We start from the raw sequence: 20235 nt of genomic DNA, 5'->3' as shown, positions 1-20235 counted from the left end.
GTATTGGATCCTCGCTCTAGTGTTATGTTTTGGAACAACAATTAGGAAGATATTGTAGTTTAGGATTGGGTAAACGTTTACCTTAGCGGCGTAACTCCACATGTCAATGCGGTCCTGTAATCTCTTCTTACACTCCGGCTGGAGCCTCACACGCTTATCCTGGAGAGCCTCCATCAGACAGGACATTTCTGCACAAACACAGAGTACAGTCATTAATATCTAGTATTAATTCCTATATAATCACATCCAGAATTCCTTACGTCTTCCTCGGCCCGGTGGGATCGCAGCACACTGGTGCTTGATGTCTAGCGCACATGCTGTGTGCAGAACTGGATCCACAAAGATATCCGCCTTACTCTCCTTCAGTATGTTAAGAACCTCCTACAGCGGGAACAGCCAGCCAGGCAAATCGTTAGCAAGTGAACTGTGTAACTTCCCTTTAGTCAATCGAGGCCAAAGCATTCCTACCTTCTTACAGCCTTCATGGCTGATCTTCAGCAGGTTGAGTTTCAGACACTCCTCAACCTGACCCGTCTGCTCCTGCGCAGCTACTTCCTCCGCACAGAGCCGTGGGATCTGGGACAAGCAGCCATTATTAGTCATTCAAGACCAAAACCTCTCAATCATAGTAAGGCGGTGAATGTTACCTCATCAGTGCACTGGAGCTGCAGCTGCGGGTCGAGCCTGTAGTCCAGCGCAGACTCCTGCAGAATGACACTGATCTGGCCCTCACAGTCTTGAGAGAGACGCTGGAGACACAAACACGCTCTTATATGGAGTAAGGCTGCTTTGTCAGGTTTATGTGCATTCACAGCGATTAGCGTTACAAACCTGGTCTGCGTATTTGAGTTTGAGGCAGGAGATGACCTGCCCCTCCAGCTCGTTGTCGTCTTTGGCATTGTTCAGAATGCCCTGGCAGAACTTCGGTATGTCCGCTTTGCAAGCCTTCCTCAGCACAGGGTTCAGACGATAGTCTAGAATGGAGGGAAGAGCATCCAACTTAGTTGACTGAACAAGGTTTTTCATTAATTTGCTGCCTTCAGGGACTTCACACGAATAGGGCACTCATATCTCATGACTTTTTATAGCAATAACGACAAACAAATGTAAACTGTGACACCCTCGAACGACTTCAACTCTTCCTAAAAGTATGGTGGGAAGACATTATAATTTCATTGCGTTTTCTCAATTTTTTAAAGAACATGTACAGAGCATGCTCCTGTGGCTCAGTGGTAGAGCATTGCGCTAGCAGTGTAAAAGGTCTTGGGTTCAATTCCCAGGGAACACACATACTGGTAAAAACAAATATGTAGCCTTTATGCACTGTAAGTCGCTATGGATAAAAGCATCAGCTAAATGCATAAATGTAAATGTAGCACTCACTTCAGTGGTCAAACTCAGCTATTCACACCTGTTATTGATGGTCTTGTAAGAAAAATTATGGAGCTAATATTTCCTTTATTTATTGTAAATACAATTTATTAATAACTACAAACCAACGTTTAGTTTTAAACTGGTTAGCCCCTGTTGAGAGAAAGTGTAATTTAGGCAAAACCTACAAGCCTGCTGCAACCCATTTTAGCTAAACTGAATTTTAAATCTTGAAAAACTCAGAAAATGATTTCCATTAATTTAATGGTTATTAGTAGAAAACAAAATAAGTGTTAATGAAAAATGTTTATTACTAGGTTTTTAAACCGTATTAAGACATCTTCAAAATGTTAGTAACGGGGTTGAAAAAAAAAAAAATCTAAATTTAAATAAAAGCAAAAGAGCTTATTAAATAATTGCATACAGATGAATTTAAAACCTTTCGCTGACCCTTCGTAGAAAGAAAACATTTGACACATATCTGGCCTTTACTGAGAGAAACACCACATAGCATTAATAAAGCGTCCTGTGCATTAGTTCTCCATCTCCAAAGTTACCTAGTATGTACATGTGTGTATGAGGATGTAGTGGTAATTGTACCTGTATTCTGGGTGATCTGTCTCTTAGTAATCATTTGTTTGCATTTCGGGTCCATTAGTTCGCTGTTCTTGTTTTGTTTGAGACACTGTAACATGTTCTTTGCATCTGACTCACTGCAGAAACGCTGTATGATAAACAATAGAAAATAAAAGTTCCATTGTGTATATAGACTAAATCAAACAACTTTCAAGCCATCATTCAACTCTAGGGTGTTTTCAGATGTAACTGATGAGGTTTCACACCCTGATCATCTGCTTGCAGACTCTCATGAGCTGGAAGTCGAGTTCTGGGTCCATCATTTCCGTCTCCTGCAGTTTGAAGACTTTCTGATGGCAGTGCTGGGTCAGCCGCTTCTTGTTTTCCTTCAGACACTCGATCACCTGAACGAGCACAAACACACAGATGAGCAGATCATTGGTGTTAAACGGAGGATCAGAGGACTCAGTTTGAGTTATGATGGATGTACCTGAGCGTTTCCAAACACCACGTTCTGACAGTGCTGCTTGATGTCCTGCCTACAGTTTTCGTACAGATCCGGCTCCAGACGAATGTCCTCAGACTGCACCACACACACAAGGACAAATCTCAGCTTCGCAGGATACGAAACATTACAAATCATCAGACATATTCAAATATACACACACACTGACCATCTCCAGTTCTTCCACTCGGAGCTGTTTACGACACTTCATGGACACGCGCTGCTCTCTGCCTTCCTGTAAAGTGTCGTTTCTTACCGTGGTACTCAGACAGATCACCACATCCACCCTAAGAGTAAACAGACCACCAAAACATTCCCATCATGCTCTACATTACCTCTAATTGTAGTTTACTACCAATCGCGCATTATTTATACAATAACTAGGGGTGTGCGATATTGATATTTGGACATTTTGGCGATAATGATCGGATAATTGAACGGTTGACTCAAATGATTAATTCAAAAGCAGATTCACTCAGGAATAAAACGCTAATGACACAAATGTTATGCTCTGGCTTTGTTTGGATCTATTTTCGTTGGCGGAAAAAAAAACTCACTCAATATTAACCTTGTTTGTTGAACTGCTGTATAAAATCAACACAACCTATGCGATAATGCAGCGATAATAAAGAACACAACACTGCCTTGTGTGATATTGCTCAACATAATCATATCTTCTAAACATAAAAAACAAAAACCCATACAGGGATATTTTTTGCATTCAAAACTGGGATTATGGGCATTTCAACTATATTCTAATAGGCTTCATCACACAGGGAATGCTTTTGGACTCTCAAGAGGTGTTTTTGTTTGGTTTTTTTGCATATACTCATACAAAGTCAGCTCACACATCGGCAGAGGTGGAAAGAGTACAAAAATATTCTACTCAAGTAAAAGTACCATTACATTAATGAAATTTTACTTAAGTACAAGTAAAAGTACCAGTCTAAAAATCAACTCAAGTAAAAGTAAAAAGTAGCTCATTTATAATTTACTCAGAGTAAAAATTATTTAGTTACATTTTAACAGTGGGAGGGAGTCAAAATGGGACAGGCCAAGGGTGTCAAACTCAGTTCCTGGAGGGCCACAGTCCTGCACAGTTTAGATTTAACCCTAATTAAACACACCTGATCCAGCTAATCTAATCATTTAGGTTTATTTGAAAACTACATGATATGTGTGCTGGAGCAGGGTTAGAACTAAACTCTGCAGGGCTACGGCCCTCCAGGAACTGAGTTTGACACCCTTGGGATAGGTCTATTAATCTCAAACTAGTTGTTTTTAATGAAAGGAATCAGTTATTTAGAATAATAAAACATTTGGGCTGTTACCAGGCAAATCAATATTAACAAACTCATCTTTTAATGCAGAGGAAATGCAGAAGATTCATTGGAAGTGGCATTTAGATGTATTACACTGTTTAGTGCAGGACAAGAATGCCTTTAACCTGCAGTTACAAATGCATGAATAATGTTTTGATATACAAGACATAAAATGTTGAATACTCATTTGAAATGATAAGAAATTAATTATTAAAAAAAATCAAAAGATACTTTAAATGTGATATTAAAATGGCCAGTATGTGTCAGCAAGTCACTGTTAATAAGTGAGTCATTGCGATTGAACCGAATCATTTAAACGGTTGATTCATTCAGGAACGAAACACTGTCACGTTGCTCAGAGACGCAAAACTGTGCTTTGGTGGCTGTGTTTGGAATTATTTTCTGTTGTAGAAATAGAGCTAAAAAAGGCAATATAATGTCTAAAACGCAAGTCTCTTAATTAACTTGTTTACTGAACTGTTATATATATATATGTATGCATGTATATATGGTGATTTTTGGAGGAAAAGACGGCCTTTGTGTGATTTTGATTTAATATATGAAATTATATAAATATGTGAATTTTCTGCCCGTATATCTTCAATTTTGTGATCATTCTGAATGCACTTTAGGAGACTGAATCACAGTGAAAGAACGCACTATAAATGCGCGCGCACATCATTAAAACAAAAAATATGATATTATCACAGACGATATATATAGCACACTCCTCACCACTGTCTTTTTGGCTAATTTGTGCAAAACCTCTTGCTAAAATGTCAAAGCTTCATTTTAACCACCAATGCAACGATGCAATTATTTAGCTTAGCTCTACATTCTTGCAAAGAGTGGATGTCTTGTCGAGATTTTATAAGCTGCTAGTTTGGTCTTCCTAGGCAAGTACAGCTTACACTGCATAATAGAGCATACATATGGCCATGGGTTCACTTCATTTCCTTCAAGTTCAACTTCAGAATATGACGGGATTTCGTTTTCAGCGGTGTCTGCACCACTAACGCCTGTTTTGACCGTCTGCATCTTTCTTGTGATTTTAGCGCCAGTTTGCCCAGCCAGTTTCCAGCGAGCGATTTTTTTTTTTTTTTTACTCAGTAATTAATGTGTTTTAAAATGTAGCGAAGTACAATACTTTAAACAAAATATACTTAAGTAAAAGTAAAATTACAGATTAAAAAAAGTACTTTAAAAAGTATTAGTACACAAAAAAGCTACTCAATTACAGTAACGCAAGTAAATGTAATTCGTTACTTTCCACCTCTGCACATCGGTAAAACAACAATTGCAATATTACTCTCGTGGATAATTATCGCTCACCCCTGATGATAACATAAAACGCATGAGAGCAATTATGAAACATTTGGTTTGTTTGACAGCCACGCGCTCACTTCTTTTTGATGTTGGGGCACAGTTTGAGCACGTCCTCTTTGCACGCCATCTTGAACTTGTACGAGAAGCGAAAGTCCTTCATCTGGATCTGTGGAGGAGGAACAGACGGTTGAGACACTACAGTAGTAACTGTAGGAAGAGCGCTTGTGAATTTCTTCAGACGTACCAGCTGGAAGTGTGTGACTCCGACAGAGCATTTCTCGTTCATTTCCTTCTGGTGCTTATTGGCAACGAGGCACTCCATCAGGTCCCCTGTGTCGATCTGATTATCGGCCAAATCCTGCGAGACAAACAGAGGAAAAAATACAGAGCAAATGAAGAAAGAAAAAAACAAGCTACTTAGTACATTTAATATAAAATGATTTGCGACTTACATGACAGTAGGACTGGATCATGGGCTCACAGGCACGAATCAACAACGCCTCAATCTGAATGTCCTGGAAAACCAGACACACCAAAATCAGTCCAAACCCACCCCAGACGTCTAGCAGAGAACAATAGCACCCAAATATAGACACTGAGGCTTTTTAATTTCAGAGTCAAACAATTCACAAAGGGCTTTTATTTTGTACCTCGGACTCCAATTCTGTGAGGTTTCCCACCACATCCCTGCAGTTAGGGACCAGATCTTCTAAATGATCCTGTAAGCACTCCAATTCCTGACAGAAAAAAACATACAAACACTGAGACATGCTTCACTTCAGAACTGGGACTTACTTTTTTGCAGGAAAAACATTCAAACTGTTTCCGTAAACGCCACTTTCCACGAATACGAAACATTTGTTGGCGTCCCAAGACGTTTTGTAGAGATTACTGGCACAAATCTCATGTTTTAAAAAAAATCATTCTCCAACATAAAACATTAAATAAACCTAGCATCACCAGTAGTCCCATTTTAGAAGCTGACCTTCTTTTGTGCAATACTTAAATTTAAATCATAATTGGCTTTATATTCCTGTTGTAATACTTCACCCATTTGTGTTCAATCCTGTTGCCACATAACATTCCTAACATTCTTAAAATTGTGACACAGGAAGTAACATTTCTGGAATCTTCATGGAACACTGCAAAAAAACATTCCATTTGATTAAGTTTTACAAATACTGTAGTGCTGACAGCATTCAAACAATCATTCAACCCTGTTACTACAGTCGTTTGTGATCTAAGTCGTTTGTCGTTCGTGATTTAAGAAAAGAGGACTTCATTGCACCTAACCCATGGAAAATGACAGTTATAATTAGTGTCATCTTGTGCACGGACCTGTCCCGCATCAGTCTTCTCACTGCACCACTTCCCGAGGTCTGTCATGCATCGCTGCTGTAGGTCCGGATCCAGTTTCACATCCAGAGCCCTCTGGTGCAGGATCCGCTGAACCTCCGTCTTACAGTCCCGAGATAACTACAGATCGAATCAGACGCATTAGCGCACACACACACATAAATTAAACAACAGACCCACAACCAATCAGACCCATGTACACCGTTCTGGATCCTTCTACAAACAGCGATCTGTGTGCACGGGTCTGATGGGCGTCATGAATTTTAATACCATTACCATAAACATTACAAGAATTTTATTAGATTTTATTATTTTTAGATTAGTCTGTAAAAATAAAAACTCCCAAGACCCACATCATTTGATTTAATTTCCTGTCAATCACTATTCGTTTAAAGCCCACAACATGAATTAATGTTATTTCAGTCTTGGCAAAGGAAGGTGATTTTGATTTGTTGTCCCTGCTAATTTGCTGTGAACATGCATCTGTAGCTTCATCACATTTACTCTTAGAGTGAACATCACCAAACCAGTCAAGAACATAACAGTCATATTTCACAACAAAAACCAACTAGAAATATATACGGTTTGCTTGAACACCATTTTGAGACCATTAAGATTTTCTGCACTGTGACACAATTTTATGGTGATCTTAAAGTAAAATAAAGTACTTGTATGATGTATAAATAAAGCACAAATAAGTAAAATATACAGTGCCTTCCACTGATATTGGGACACTTGGTAAATATGAGCAAAGGCAGCTGTGAAAAAAAAAATCTGCATAATTTTCAATGCTTTAGTTCGTTTCTTACAGCCATTTTCTGTTTTGTGAAGCTCAACAGTTTGGTTCTGCACATCAGAACTACATTCTTTGGTTTTACTTCTCGCGGTAGCTGATTTTGGGGAATTCAGCCTCTGTGTTCCTCATATTTACAACCCTGTGGAACAGGAAGTCATGACTGGAGAATTTCCTGCTCTTACAGTCACCCTGGTGTGCTGAAAATGTGATTATGAATAGGAACGTACTTCAGAGATATTCTACTCACAAGAATTACTAGGGGTGCCAATAATTGTGGCCAACATGCATTGGAGAAAAACATTTCATATGCGAGTTTCCCTCTAATTTCAATTGTTTTGCTTCAATGAAAGGTTAGAATATTGTGAATTTTTTTTTGAATTAAAGATCAAAAAGATAAACAATGCAGATGCTCATATTTACCAAGGGTGCCAATATTAGTGGGTGGCACTGTATATAATGACTTCTACAAATACATCATTTGACCGCATTTTCTTCCTGAACTATATCAATGAGAATTGGGGGAGGTAACTTAATTTACATTAAAATAATGTAACAATGCATGAAATGTTAAGAGTAAAAATGGATTCATTTGTTTGTATGCTAAATCATGTTTCTGAGGTGAAATGCAGCCGTGTCATGTTTTGGACAGGTTTGTGAGTTCCGCCTCCTTAAGGAACCAGAAGATACTTACATTCGAGCTCTCGTCCAAACTTACATCAGAAGTGTCTGATGATCCCTATAGTTACATTTAGGAAGCCGCAGATAAGCTATAGTTTCTCGAGGTCCTATTGTCTGATAACTCACAATGCAGAAGTTAATGTGTAGAGTGTAAGATGAGTGTGTTTAGTGAGCGACAGTCGTACCCGTCGTCCCTGCGCCTCGGTGCGGTAAGCGTGCCGGTACAGACAGGAGAAAACCGCTCCGTTGGGCATCAACTCGCTGGTCTCGTTCCAGCCTTGAGTGTGACAGATGCGGGCCGCGTCGTTCTGACACTTCTTGTACAGGATAGGGTCCAGTCTGTAACCAGAACCACAGGGAAATGGTTGGACATCAACTCACATTTAACCCCGACAGATATATATGAACAGGAACTTTCAAAGCTGTTTGTTGACAGTGTCTCGGGATTTAGAGGAACGAATCTCAGGGTTTTAAGATCATTATCTGATGTAAAATGAACCTGGCTGTGACCGTAGTTTTGAATTGCTCAAAACAAAAAACAGGGTGTACACAGATATAAACAAGTTAAATTTAAGACCTTTTAATACCACCTTATGTGAAATTTAAAACCAAACTTAAACATTACATACGTATGTGATATTTAATGTGTTTAATGTAAAATTAAAAAGGAAAATATCATTGCAGTCAAAACGTATTTATTATTTCGATAATACAGTTAACTTTTTAAATAATATCCCATTCAAAATATCCCCACAAACGCACCGCATCAATATTTTCATCAGTCTTTCAACTCCGTACACACTCCAGGGCTGTTACCAGTGTTGGGGGTAACGCATTACAATATTACAATCAGATTACTTTTTTCAAGTAACTAGTAAAAGTAACATTACTTTTTAATTTACAAAAAAATATCAGAGTTAGTTTTTCAAATAAGTAACGCCAGTTACTTTTTTTTTTTTTTCATTTATTGATTGAAAGCTCTCCTGTCCCCATGTTAAGAGAAATCACGAGTAAGATGTTTCTTTAGTTCTATAACAAACGTGAACATGCATAAATGCAAAAATGTTACATTACTTTCAATAAGTAGTAACTATGTAATGTAATGTAATAAGTTACTTTTTTAGGAAGTAATACGATATTGTAATGCATTACTTTTAAAAGTAACTTTCCTCAACACTGGCTGTTACCAATCAAATTAAATAATTTACACTGGAAAAATAAAACTGCAGTAAATAAATGTTATGAGATAAATGGTTTTAAATAAAACTGAATATACAACTAAGAAATGCTGGGGGAAAATGCATACTTTTAAACGTGAGACTAAACCGCCAGTAGTTCACAGTAAATCACTTCCACACCACAAAACACAATCATTCAGTAAGAAAACGGCGACTGTTGATCAGAGAATGGGCAATACGTCTGTTTTGATCTTTGGAGTCATTTTTTTTTTTTTTGTGAAATAGAACAAAACAGTCGAATGTGTAAAATGTAAGTTTAACCACTTTTTTACATTTGCAATCAAAAAATATTCAGCAAAACAGCTCCCTTGTCAATAAACTAAACGTTTTTAACTTTCTTTTCTAGAACTCAGTATGTTTGTTCTGTGAGTTTCTTTGTGCGGGGTTATGCTTCTTTAGTTTGATTTCATCATGAAAGTCAGTCAACAGCCTCAACAGAGACACATTAGCTGGGTTTCCATCCAAAGTTGCGAATTTAACTTGTGCAAAATTGGAATATTGCACAAAAAATTCGCGAACAAGCACCGAGTCCATCCAACGAGTGAAAGAACAAAATCGTCACTTCCTGATAAACTGGCACGAATACATAACGAAGAAAAGTAGGAAAAGCAACTGAATATAATAATTTTCCTAATAAATTCCTTGCAGCTCTGAGAGAGCAGACGAAACACAGTAAATGCGGTTATTGCTTTCGGAGGTGGATGCAATTATACAGAGATACTTTGATGACAGACTTTGCTCGGGCATTTCCAAATTACTATATAACAACATTTCAGATGCTATGGAATGAGATCGGTCCACTGGTTAGTCAGGATTTACCGTCCCATAGCGCAAAGTCACATGACTTTTTTTTTATGCACTTGGCGGAATTTATTCGCAAAATGCATTTCCATCTCCAATTATTCACATTAACCTTTTTCGCACAAGTCAAAAACCACCTCAAGCAAGCGTAAAAACAGTTTTTGCGAATAAAAGCATTTTTATTTGAAATTCAGCGTTTCCATCACTTGATTCTGATGCGATACTTCAAAATGCGCAAAACGGCAGGGTAATGGAAATCCAGCTATTGATAGCATGCATCACTAATTATTATTTGTCACTTAAGTTTTAATTAGGCTATTTGCCCTGTAGGGCAAGTGAAATTCTCATGCAATTTTTCAGTGTAAAAAAAAAAAAAAAACACTGGATAGTAGGACTAGTAGCCCCCAACCCCCCCCCCCCCCCCCCAAAAAAAAGACACTTAAAACCTAAAAAGAACAATCAACAAATAACAAAGCAAAAAAAAAAAAAAAAGTAAATAAACAAAAGGAAAAAAAAAAAAAAAAAAAAAAAAGACAATACAAAAAAAACAGCAATCCTTGCTCAATCCTGTCACCACGACTTCTCTTTTACAAAAAAAGTAACATTCATTTAAATTGCGACACAAGCAGCAGCTCTACTGCATTCTTTCTGAAGAACGGGGGAAAAGACAAAAAGAAAGCACCTGAAGTGTATCATTCAAAAGTATATAAATGGGATTAAAATTAAAAGTGTGGAATAAAACCTAATTGCACAAAACTCTTGAGGTTTGTGACTCACTTCCAGTCTCTGGAGATGAAGTACTGCAGCTCTAGCAAACGGTGTTCACAGTCTTCAACCATCTTATCAGTGTACAGATGCTCCATCAGACAAGACAGGATCCTACACACACACACAACAAAAATATATTATACACCTCACCTTCAGAGCTTCTACTCGATTAGAAACTGACAGAAACAATGTCAAATGTAAAGAACGATCAGCACACTGGGAAGTTTACGGCAGAACAGGTTTGGTCAGAGCTATTATTGTAATATGCAGTGCCTCAAGACACAGAACAGGCTTTGGTACCAAAGGCATATGCAAATCATCTCTAATATTAGTTCAATTTCAAGGAAAGAAAAAAACCCCATCATGTTAGAAATGATAAGGATGAGTAAATGCTGACTCGTTTCATTTCTAAGCGAACTTCTTCCTGAAACATGTCATGTTTAGCAGCAGGAATGCTTTCTAGCTGGAGCACTGGGCCAAATAACATGAACACAGGAGCACTCACATGGGGTCTCCGTTTCGGATGTGTTTGCAGGCGGTCTGGATGACGGACTCGCACGCCTCGTTCAGAGCTCGATCGATGCGATAGTCGGCCCCGGGGTCTGTTTCCTGTATCAGTGTCTGGAGCTGATGGGACACACAGTTATGAAAGCCATGATCAGAGTCATTCATCACAGCCGCTGCATTATTTACATTTATTCATTTAGCAGATGCTTTTATCCAAAGCGACTTACAAATGAGGACAGTGGAAGCAATCAAAAACAACAAAAAGAGCAATGATATATAAGTGCTATAACAAGTCTCAGTTAGGTTAACATTACATGTAGCATGGGCTTTTAAATATAATAAATAAAAAGACAGATAGAATAAAAAAATAAAAAAAAGAATAGAGCAAGCTAGAGATAGAGGTCTTATATATATATATATATATCTCTATACACACACACACACACACACACACACACACACACACACACACACAATTTCATTGTAAATGAAAAGAAAATAGAATACCAAAAGATTAGAAAGGTAGTTCGATTTTTTTTAAGAATATAATTAGAATAGTGAGTGTTAAAGTTAGAGGGTCAAATAAAGATGGAAAAGGTGGGTTTTAAGCCGATTCTTGAAGATGGCTAAGGACTCAGCTGCCCGGATTGAGTTGGGGAGGTCATTCCACCAGAAGGGAACATTTAATTTAAAAGTCCGTAAAAGTGACTTTGTGCTTCTTTGGGATGGCACAATCAAGCGACGTTCACTTGCAGAACGCAAGCTTCTAGAGGGCACATAAGTCTGAAGTAACAAATTTAGGTAAATGGGTGCAGAGCCAGTGGTAGTTTTGTAGGCAAACATCTATGCCTTGAATTTTATACGAGCAGCTATTGGAAGCCAGTGCAAATTGATAAACAGAGGTGTGACGTGTATTCTTTTTGGCTCATTAAAAATGTATCTTGCTGCCGCGTTCTGGATTAATTGTAAAGGTTTGATAAAATTGGCTGGAAGACCTGCCAAGAGGGCATTGCGATAGTCCAGCCTGGACAGAACAAGAGCTTGAACAAGGAGTTGTGCAGCATGTTCCGAAAGAAAGGGCTTGATCTTCTTGATGTTGAATAAAGCAAATCTGCAGGATCGGACAGTTTTAGCAATGTGGTCTGAGAAAGTTAGCTGATCAATCATTACTCCAAGGCTTCTAGCTGTTTTTGAAGGAGTTATGGTTGATGTGCCTAACTTGATGGTGAAATTGTGATGAAACGATGGGTTTGCTGGAATAACAAGCAGTTCTGTCTTGGCAAGGTTGAGTTGAAGATGATGGTCCTTCATCCAGGAAGAAATGTCTGTTAGACAAGCTGAGATGCGAATAGCTACCGTCAGATCATCAGGATGGAATGAGAGGTAGAGTTGAGTGTCATCAGCATAGCAGTGGTATGAAAAGCCATGTTTCTGAATGACAGAACCTAATGATGCCATGTAGACAGAGAAGAGAAGTGGTCCAAGAACTGAGCCCTGAGGCACCCCATTAGTAAGAGTTTTGTTACTTGAACAGCTCACCAAGATACTTTGAAGGACCTATCTGATAGGTAAGACTCAAACCATTGAAGTGTGGTTTCTGAGATACCTTTTGCCAGTAGGGTTGATAGGAGGATCTGGTGGTTAACGGTGTCAAAAGCAGCAGACAGATCAAGCAGGATAAGTACTGAAGATTTGGATTCCGCTCTTGCCAGTCTTAAAGCTTCAACAACTGAGAGCAAGGCAGTCTCAGTTGAATGTCCACTTCTGAAGCCAGATTGGTTGCGGTCAAGGAGGGCTGCTCCGATCACGATCGTTATGCGCATCTCGTCAGTAAAGCCGGTTCTCTAATCAGCGGTAAATTCCATCAGGTGCGTGATTTCTCATAGAGCAGCTGTTATTACACAGAGCCATTGTTAACGGAGAAGCTGCGCAAATCCACGTTCATTTTCAGCGTTTATTTGTGCATCTTCTCAGTTAACAACGGCTCTGTGTAGTAACAGCTGGTCTATGACAAATCACGCACCTGAGGGAATTTACCGCTGATTAGAAAACCGGCTTTACTGACGAGATGCACATTAACGATCGGCCGATCGTGATCTGAGCAGCCCTACAGTCAAGGAGGTTGTTGTGTGTGAGAAATTTAGAGACTTGGTTGAACACAGCTCATTAAAGTGTTTTTGCAATGAAAGGAAGAAGGGAAACTGGTCTGTAGTGTTTTTTTTTTTTTTTTTAAGAGATTGGTTGAGGCTGGGTTTCTTAAGTAATGGAGTTATACGTGCCTGTCTAAATGATGAGGGAAAAACACCAGTGTGTAGGGATGTGTTTATGATGTGAGTCAGTGCAGGTACAATTGCAGGAGAAATGGCTTGAAGGAGATGAGATTGTGATTGTGGTGTGGAAAACTGTGCACTAATGGGTTTAATTTTATTAATGAAAAATGTGGCAAAGTCGTCAGCTATTAGAGATGAAGCAGGAGGGAGAGAGGGAGGACAAAGTAGTGAGGAAAATGTTTTAAAAAGCATGCGAGAGTTAGACTAATTGTTAATTTTGTTATGGTGGTCATTTTAGCAGTGGAGACATTAGCAGAGAAGGAAGATAGGAGTGACTGATACACATTAAGGTCAGTAGTATTTTTGGATTTGTGCCACACCCTTTCAGCAGCTCTAAGCTTAGAACGGTGTTCACATAGAACATCAGATAACCAAGGGGCAGTAGGGGAGTTATGGGCTGACCTGGAAGACAAGGGGCAAACAATGTCTAATCAAGATGTAAGAGTGGAGCAGAATGAGTATGAGTAGCACGTTACAGTTTAGGGGAAAGAAGTGAAGATGAAACCATTGCAGATAGCCGGGAGGGTGAAAGTGTGCATAGGTTACGTCAAAAGATGACATGTGGAGGGGTAAGTGATGTGTCAGGGACCATGTTGAGGTTATGAATGAGGAGGAAGGGATCATGGTAGTGATCATAGCATTATTTAACATGAATGACTGCAGCACAACTTTATTCACGATTTAAATCAATTCAAGCTCAGTTCATTAAATCACAGGAAGTACTGAAACACAATGAATGCAAAAATGTATCTGGATATTTCCCAGCCTCTTGGTATCCGTGTTATTCAGGATATCGAACAGAGCGACCAGCAAGAGAGTGCATCAAAGTGCATTAAACTCACAGCTTTCTGGCATGGTCCATCCAAGACGCCCTTGTCCCGGGACACCCTCATGAGGCAGTGAAGGGTTCGCCCCTTGTGGTGCAGGCCGGAGCAGTGAGTGTCAATCTCTCCTCTGCACTGCAGCACGATCTCGGGACTGAGCGAGTAATCTTCCATCAGCATGCGCCTGTAGTCCAGCATCTCTCCCTGACACTCGCCGCTCACGGTTTGACCTGCGACAGAACGAGAGCAAACGTGAGGACACCCCATCTACAGACGGGACAGAGCCTGTGCCTGTCCACATCCCCTCCAGGCCTCACCTCGGTGCACGGCTGCCTCCAGACACAGCAGCAGGTACGAGAGCTTGGCCTCTTTGCCGCGAGGCATGGCCGTGTCCATGTTGCAGTGGTATTTACGCAGGTCTGGTTTGCAGGCTTTAGCCAGCGAGTAGCTGACCTTGTAGTCCTGAGCAATCAGCTTCTGACGAGTGGAGAGAGCGTCCTTGCACTGCCCAAAACACAGAGATTTACATTAGACCGGAAAAAAATAAGTTTAACAGTAAATGTGTTTCAGGCGACTTTTAATTTTAACATTAGTGTGTGTGTGTGTATATATATATATATATATACACACACACACACACACACACACACACACACACACACACACAGTACAGACCAAAAGTTTGGAAAAAATACTATTTTTAATGTTTTTGAAAGAAGTTTCTTCTGCTCAGCAAGCCTGCATTTATTTGATCTAAAATACAGAAAAAAACTGACATATTGTGAAATATTACAACTTAAAATAATAGTTTTCTACTTGAATATACTTAAAAAAAATAATTTATTCCTGTGATACAAAGCTGAATTTTCAGCATCATTCCTCCAGCCTTCAGTGTCACATGTAACATCCGGTCTATCACATGATCATTTAGAAATCATTCTAATATTCTGATTTATTATGAGTGTTGGAAACAGTTCTGCTGTCTAATATATTTGATGAATAAAAGGTTAAAAAGAACTGCATTTACTAAAAAAAAAAAAAAAAAACTTTTAATATATTTTCTTTACTATCACTTTTTATCAATTTAACACATCCTTGCTGAATAAAAGTATTGATTTTATTTAAAAAAAAAAAAGAAAAAAAAATTACTGACCCCAAATTACTGACCAGTAGTGTATATTGTTATTACAAAATATTTCTATTTTAAAAACATAGCTTCTTTTTTTTTTCTTTTTTTACATTTTATTCATCAAAGTATCCTAAAAAAGTATCACATGTTCTGAAGAAATATTAAGCAGCAGAACTGTTTCCAACTTTGATAATGAATCATCATATTAGAATGATCCTAAAAATTCAGCTTTGCATCACAGAAATAAATGATAATTTAAAGTATAATACATTTAAACACAATTATTTTAAATTGTAATAATATATCACAATATGACTTTTTTCTGTATTTTTGATCAAATAAATGCGGGCTTGATGAGCAGAAGAAACTTCTTTCAAAAACATTAAAAATAGTAATGTTTCCTATGAAAATTGTAGAGTCACACTGAAGGCATCAAGGGCTATTTGAGCAAGAAGGAGAGTGATGGGGTGCTGCGCCAGATGACCTGGCCTCCACAGTCACCGGACCTGAACCCAATCCAGATGGTTTAGGGGTGAGCTGGACCGCAGACTGAAGGCAAAAGGGCCAACAAGTGCTAAGCATCTCTCGGGGAACTCCTTCAAGACTGTTGAAGACCATTTCAGGTGACTACCTCTTGAAGCTCATCAAGAGAATGCCAAGAGTGTGCAAAGCAGTAATCAAAGCAAAAGGTGGCTACTTTGAAGAACCTAGAATATGACATATTTTCAGTTGTTTCACACTTTTTTGTTATGTATATAATTCCACATGTGTTAATTCATAGTTTTGATGCCTTCAGTGTGAATCTACAATTTTCATAGTCATGAAAATAAAGAAAACTCTTTGAATGAGAAGGTGTGTCCAAACGTTTGGTCTGTACTGTGTGTGTGTGTGTGTGTGTGTGTGTGTGTGTGTGTATATATATATATATATATATATATATATAGACAGACACACACACACACAAATTTTAAAGTGTGTATTTATATAATAAATATACACAGTACAAACATTATGTAAACGGAAACTATTCTTTTGGATGCAATTAATCAGGATTAATCATATGACTGCACTAATTTGAATAATAATCATTAAAGATTGAATGTCTGGGTCAGGGTTTTTTTTTTATACATCTATTTATCTCATGTCAATTTTATATCTCATTTTATTTCAGCTTTGTTTCCGATAATGCTTTTTACCGGTAATGCTTTTTAATGGTTTGGTTAACAATAACACCAGTCTGGGTCAAGAGTAAAACACTAAAGCTTTGCATAAAAGGCACTTGTAAAGAAGGAAGAGGAAGACTGAGTCGTGGTCATGTATGATTGCGTCACACTTTGAATGTGTCAAGTGTGAACTAATCTGCCTATTTTCTGTGTGCACCATCACTAGAAACAGTTATCAGCAACCGCTTCTGCACGATGCAAACCAGACGTACTTTGTCTGACATGCTCTCCTCAAACTTGTGGTGGAACAGACATTTGTAGACCTTTCCTTCTCCAGCTTGAGTCTGAAACAAATGAACGGAGCGCAACATTAGCAACAGAAGTGCACATGTTGAGTGTGTCTTACAGGATCGCGGCTTACGTTTTCACAGAAGCGCTCGCGGTCTTCTCGACAGGCGAAGTAGAGATGACGGTCGAGGTGGAAGTCGTCGGAGGAGAGCTCTGCCACACGCATGATGGCTTTCTTACACTCCTCTTTGATGGTGTACTGCCCCGGCTGCTCCTCGGCTTCAGACACCAGGCCTTTCTCCAGACACGCGATCACCTCGCCCTGAGAGTGGATGTCCTGCAGACAACAGACGTGTGAGAGCAGGGCAAAGTACTCTCACAGCAGCTCAACACAAGCTCTATACTACTTTGTAGCATTTAAAATGGCTTTTTTTTTTTTCCAGAGTTCAATTAGGCATTGCAATACTGTGAAGTACATTATAAGAAACTGATATTGAGGTTCACTTAATATTACATTAAAAAAAGTGTTATTACATATCTCAGTTGAATTACTTTATTAAATGTAAACTTCAAATGAGTGTTACATAATGACAAAAATAATGCCAAATAATAGCTAAAATAATTTTCTCTTACAAAAAGGTAATCTAAACATTAAAAGTTAAATGAGCTTGCACAACTAAATATCCAGTATCGACCGATGAAAAAAAAAAAAAAAAAAAACTGTTTTATGAATCCATTTCAAGAACAGATGTATAAAATAAGTGTCTAAAGCCTGTATCTGTTGCTCTAGTGGTCGTCTGCAGTCCTGTATCTGACACTGATGTAACACAATCTGTTAAGCAGAGCTGCTAGAAATACTGCTGCTGTTATCAGAAAGTAAACCGTGGTTTATAAATAAGTGTTACATCCTTTTTCAAAGACTGTGGTCACACTGCTGCTTTCAGTTACCCACAATGCACCGGGGTAGGGGTGTGCAATATGATGATTATTGATCGTGGCTGATAAGCATGATCTGGTCAGCTGCAGCTCTGGCTCCTCCGTCATATACTGTACAACACACGCATTCACAGCAGTGTTCACTCAGCAGCAGAGTTACTCCCTCATTATTTGCATGTGCTTTTAAATGTTTAAATCGCGCGCTGCTCTGACCTGTGCTTTTTCTGAGGTATACAGGTGCTTCAATAGGAATCAGGTCATATAGTGTTTTATTTTTATATTTGTTCATTCCGTTTCTTGAACGCTCTTGCGAAATACACCTATTAAATCTGAAAACAAAGCACTGTTTGTTTTATTTGTATGTTATGTGTAGTTATAAAGTGTATCTTTGTCATTAAACAAGAAAAAAAGATTATCTTCGCCCTCTTTGGCCTCAACATCTGTCTTTTTTGTTCCCTTGAAAGGCTCTGTCTTTATAACAGGGAAATTAGTTACTTAACTTGTAAAGTAGTAAAACCAACATGACAAAGACAGACACATCACTCACCTTCTCTCCGGTGTTGATGCTTCCACAGTGCAGTTTGTTGATGTCCTCCTTGCACTGGTCCATGAAGCCGCAGATCAGCCGGTAATCGCTGAAGACGATGCTGGTCATCTTGGTGATGTACTGGTTACACTGGTACTCAGAGATGTTTGCGCGGTGATCTACTAAACAGGACACCAGGTAACCCTTCCCACGAACCTCAGCATCACACTCCTTAATCTGAAACATTATTGTAATGCTTTAGTGACTTTGTGGTCAAGCTTGAGATAAAAGCTTGTTTGCTTTGCACACTCACCCCACTGATGGTGGTCTTGCACACCTCGACGGCGACAGACTCGAACTTCGGATCGGTCGTCAGATTGAACTTATAGTTCCACAGCAGCTAAACATAAAACAGGACATAACTTAGGCTAATCTTACAGTGCTGAATGAGTTTTAACCAAGGTTTTTTTTTATTCATCCTGAGCAATAACAGCACTAAAATAATGAGGTTTAAATTTTTATGATTTAATATTTATTTTACTATTTTCAATTATATAAACTTTAATAGTATGTAAACACTCACATGATTGCAGTCTGCAGCGATTTCAGTCTCCTGAAGAGAGATCAAGAGGAGTATGAATTATAAGTGTTCACACAGACACCAGTAATAGGCAGGTTCAGAGCTACATGACAGACTAGCCTTGAATAATTAGACTGGCTTCAGGTTTTTACAAACTGTTAGAGTGAGCACAACAATATAACAGTGCATCAAGGTGCATTTTAAAATGTTTAACTTGACAACACTTCTTGTGGGCACACTGCAGCAACCAGAAATGTCTGTCTCAATGTGTATGACTAACACTGCTGCTTTAAAGAGAAAGTTTTACAATGCAAACTAAGCTTAAGCTATGCTTAAAGGGACAGTTCACCCAAAAATGATGATGATCTCATCATTTACTCACACTCAAGCCGTCCTAGTAGTACAAGACTTTCTTCTTTCGGACAAATCCAATCACAGTTATATTCAAAAATGTATTGGCTCTTCAATGCTTTATAATGGCAGTGGATGGGTGTTGAGATTCAGTAGTCCAATAGAAGTCCAATAAAGTGCGTTCATCCATCATCAAAAGTGCTCCACATGGCTCCTTCTGAAGTGAATTGATGCATTTTGGTAAAAAAAATATCCATATTTAAAACTTTACAAACAGTGGCTAATCTGCCGCTCCTGCTAACAGTCGAAAGCGTGTACACGAGAGAGTGGAGCTCTAGCAGATGACGTAGATGAGCGCAGAAGTGCAGAGGAGAGAGCTAAACAAAACATCTTAGAAAGTACAAGACGAGGGTTTGGAAATAAAGATGGTGGAGGATTTCAATATAAGTCAAGTGGAGACTAAAGTAAGGGAAGTTTACTTCCTTTGCACCTGTAAAGCAAAGATTGGTTTTCACGAAACTAGCATAAACTAACCACAGCTGACGATACATTTTACATCATCCGTCAGAAAGAATGCGCATACAGCAGTTAGCAGAAACTAGAGATTACCGTTTATAAAGTTCTTTTTTTATTTTTACAAAAATTTAATTCGATTCACTTCAGGAGGCCTTTAGTCACCCACAGAGCCATGCAAGGCATCTTTTATGATGGATGAACACACTTTATTGGACTTCTATTGGACTACTGAATAATAACACACATTCACTGCCATTATAAAGGTTGAAAGAGCCAAGACATTTTTTTTTCTTTTTTTTTTTCTTTTTTACATAACTCAGTTTGAATTTGTCTGAGGCTTGAGGAGTA

At 38.6% G+C, this 20235-nt stretch overlaps 1 protein-coding gene across 2 annotated transcripts in view; it reads right to left on the bottom strand.

The window, feature by feature from the left end:
- Positions 1-20235, bottom strand: part of glg1a (golgi glycoprotein 1a) — a 29408-nt gene that overhangs the window by 2583 nt on the left and 6590 nt on the right. The window contains exons 2-26 of one of the 2 annotated variants that reach the window (XM_059546228.1): positions 19024-19053; positions 18754-18840; positions 18462-18677; positions 17112-17315; positions 16963-17034; positions 14716-14902; positions 14417-14628; positions 11243-11364; positions 10747-10848; positions 8116-8269; positions 7944-7988; positions 6439-6576; positions 5751-5837; positions 5553-5615; positions 5345-5458; positions 5178-5266; positions 2622-2739; positions 2438-2530; positions 2214-2351; positions 1972-2095; positions 832-974; positions 648-749; positions 469-576; positions 261-381; positions 82-188 (exon numbers count right to left, since the gene is read on the bottom strand). In XM_059546228.1, the coding sequence (XP_059402211.1) occupies positions 82-188; positions 261-381; positions 469-576; positions 648-749; positions 832-974; positions 1972-2095; positions 2214-2351; positions 2438-2530; positions 2622-2739; positions 5178-5266; positions 5345-5458; positions 5553-5615; positions 5751-5837; positions 6439-6576; positions 7944-7988; positions 8116-8269; positions 10747-10848; positions 11243-11364; positions 14417-14628; positions 14716-14902; positions 16963-17034; positions 17112-17315; positions 18462-18677; positions 18754-18840; positions 19024-19053 (2976 nt within the window). The remainder of the gene's footprint in view (positions 1-81; positions 189-260; positions 382-468; positions 577-647; positions 750-831; positions 975-1971; positions 2096-2213; positions 2352-2437; positions 2531-2621; positions 2740-5177; positions 5267-5344; positions 5459-5552; positions 5616-5750; positions 5838-6438; positions 6577-7943; positions 7989-8115; positions 8270-10746; positions 10849-11242; positions 11365-14416; positions 14629-14715; positions 14903-16962; positions 17035-17111; positions 17316-18461; positions 18678-18753; positions 18841-19023; positions 19054-20235) is intronic. The other variant, XM_059546229.1, reaches the window with a different exon arrangement.

This window comes from Carassius carassius, chromosome 50 (genome assembly GCF_963082965.1).
Source record: "Carassius carassius chromosome 50, fCarCar2.1, whole genome shotgun sequence".
In the NCBI taxonomy this organism is placed as follows: Eukaryota; Metazoa; Chordata; class Actinopteri; order Cypriniformes; family Cyprinidae; genus Carassius; species Carassius carassius.
Note: the sequence above shows the minus strand (reverse complement) of the source record. Positions and strands in the feature narration are given on the sequence as shown.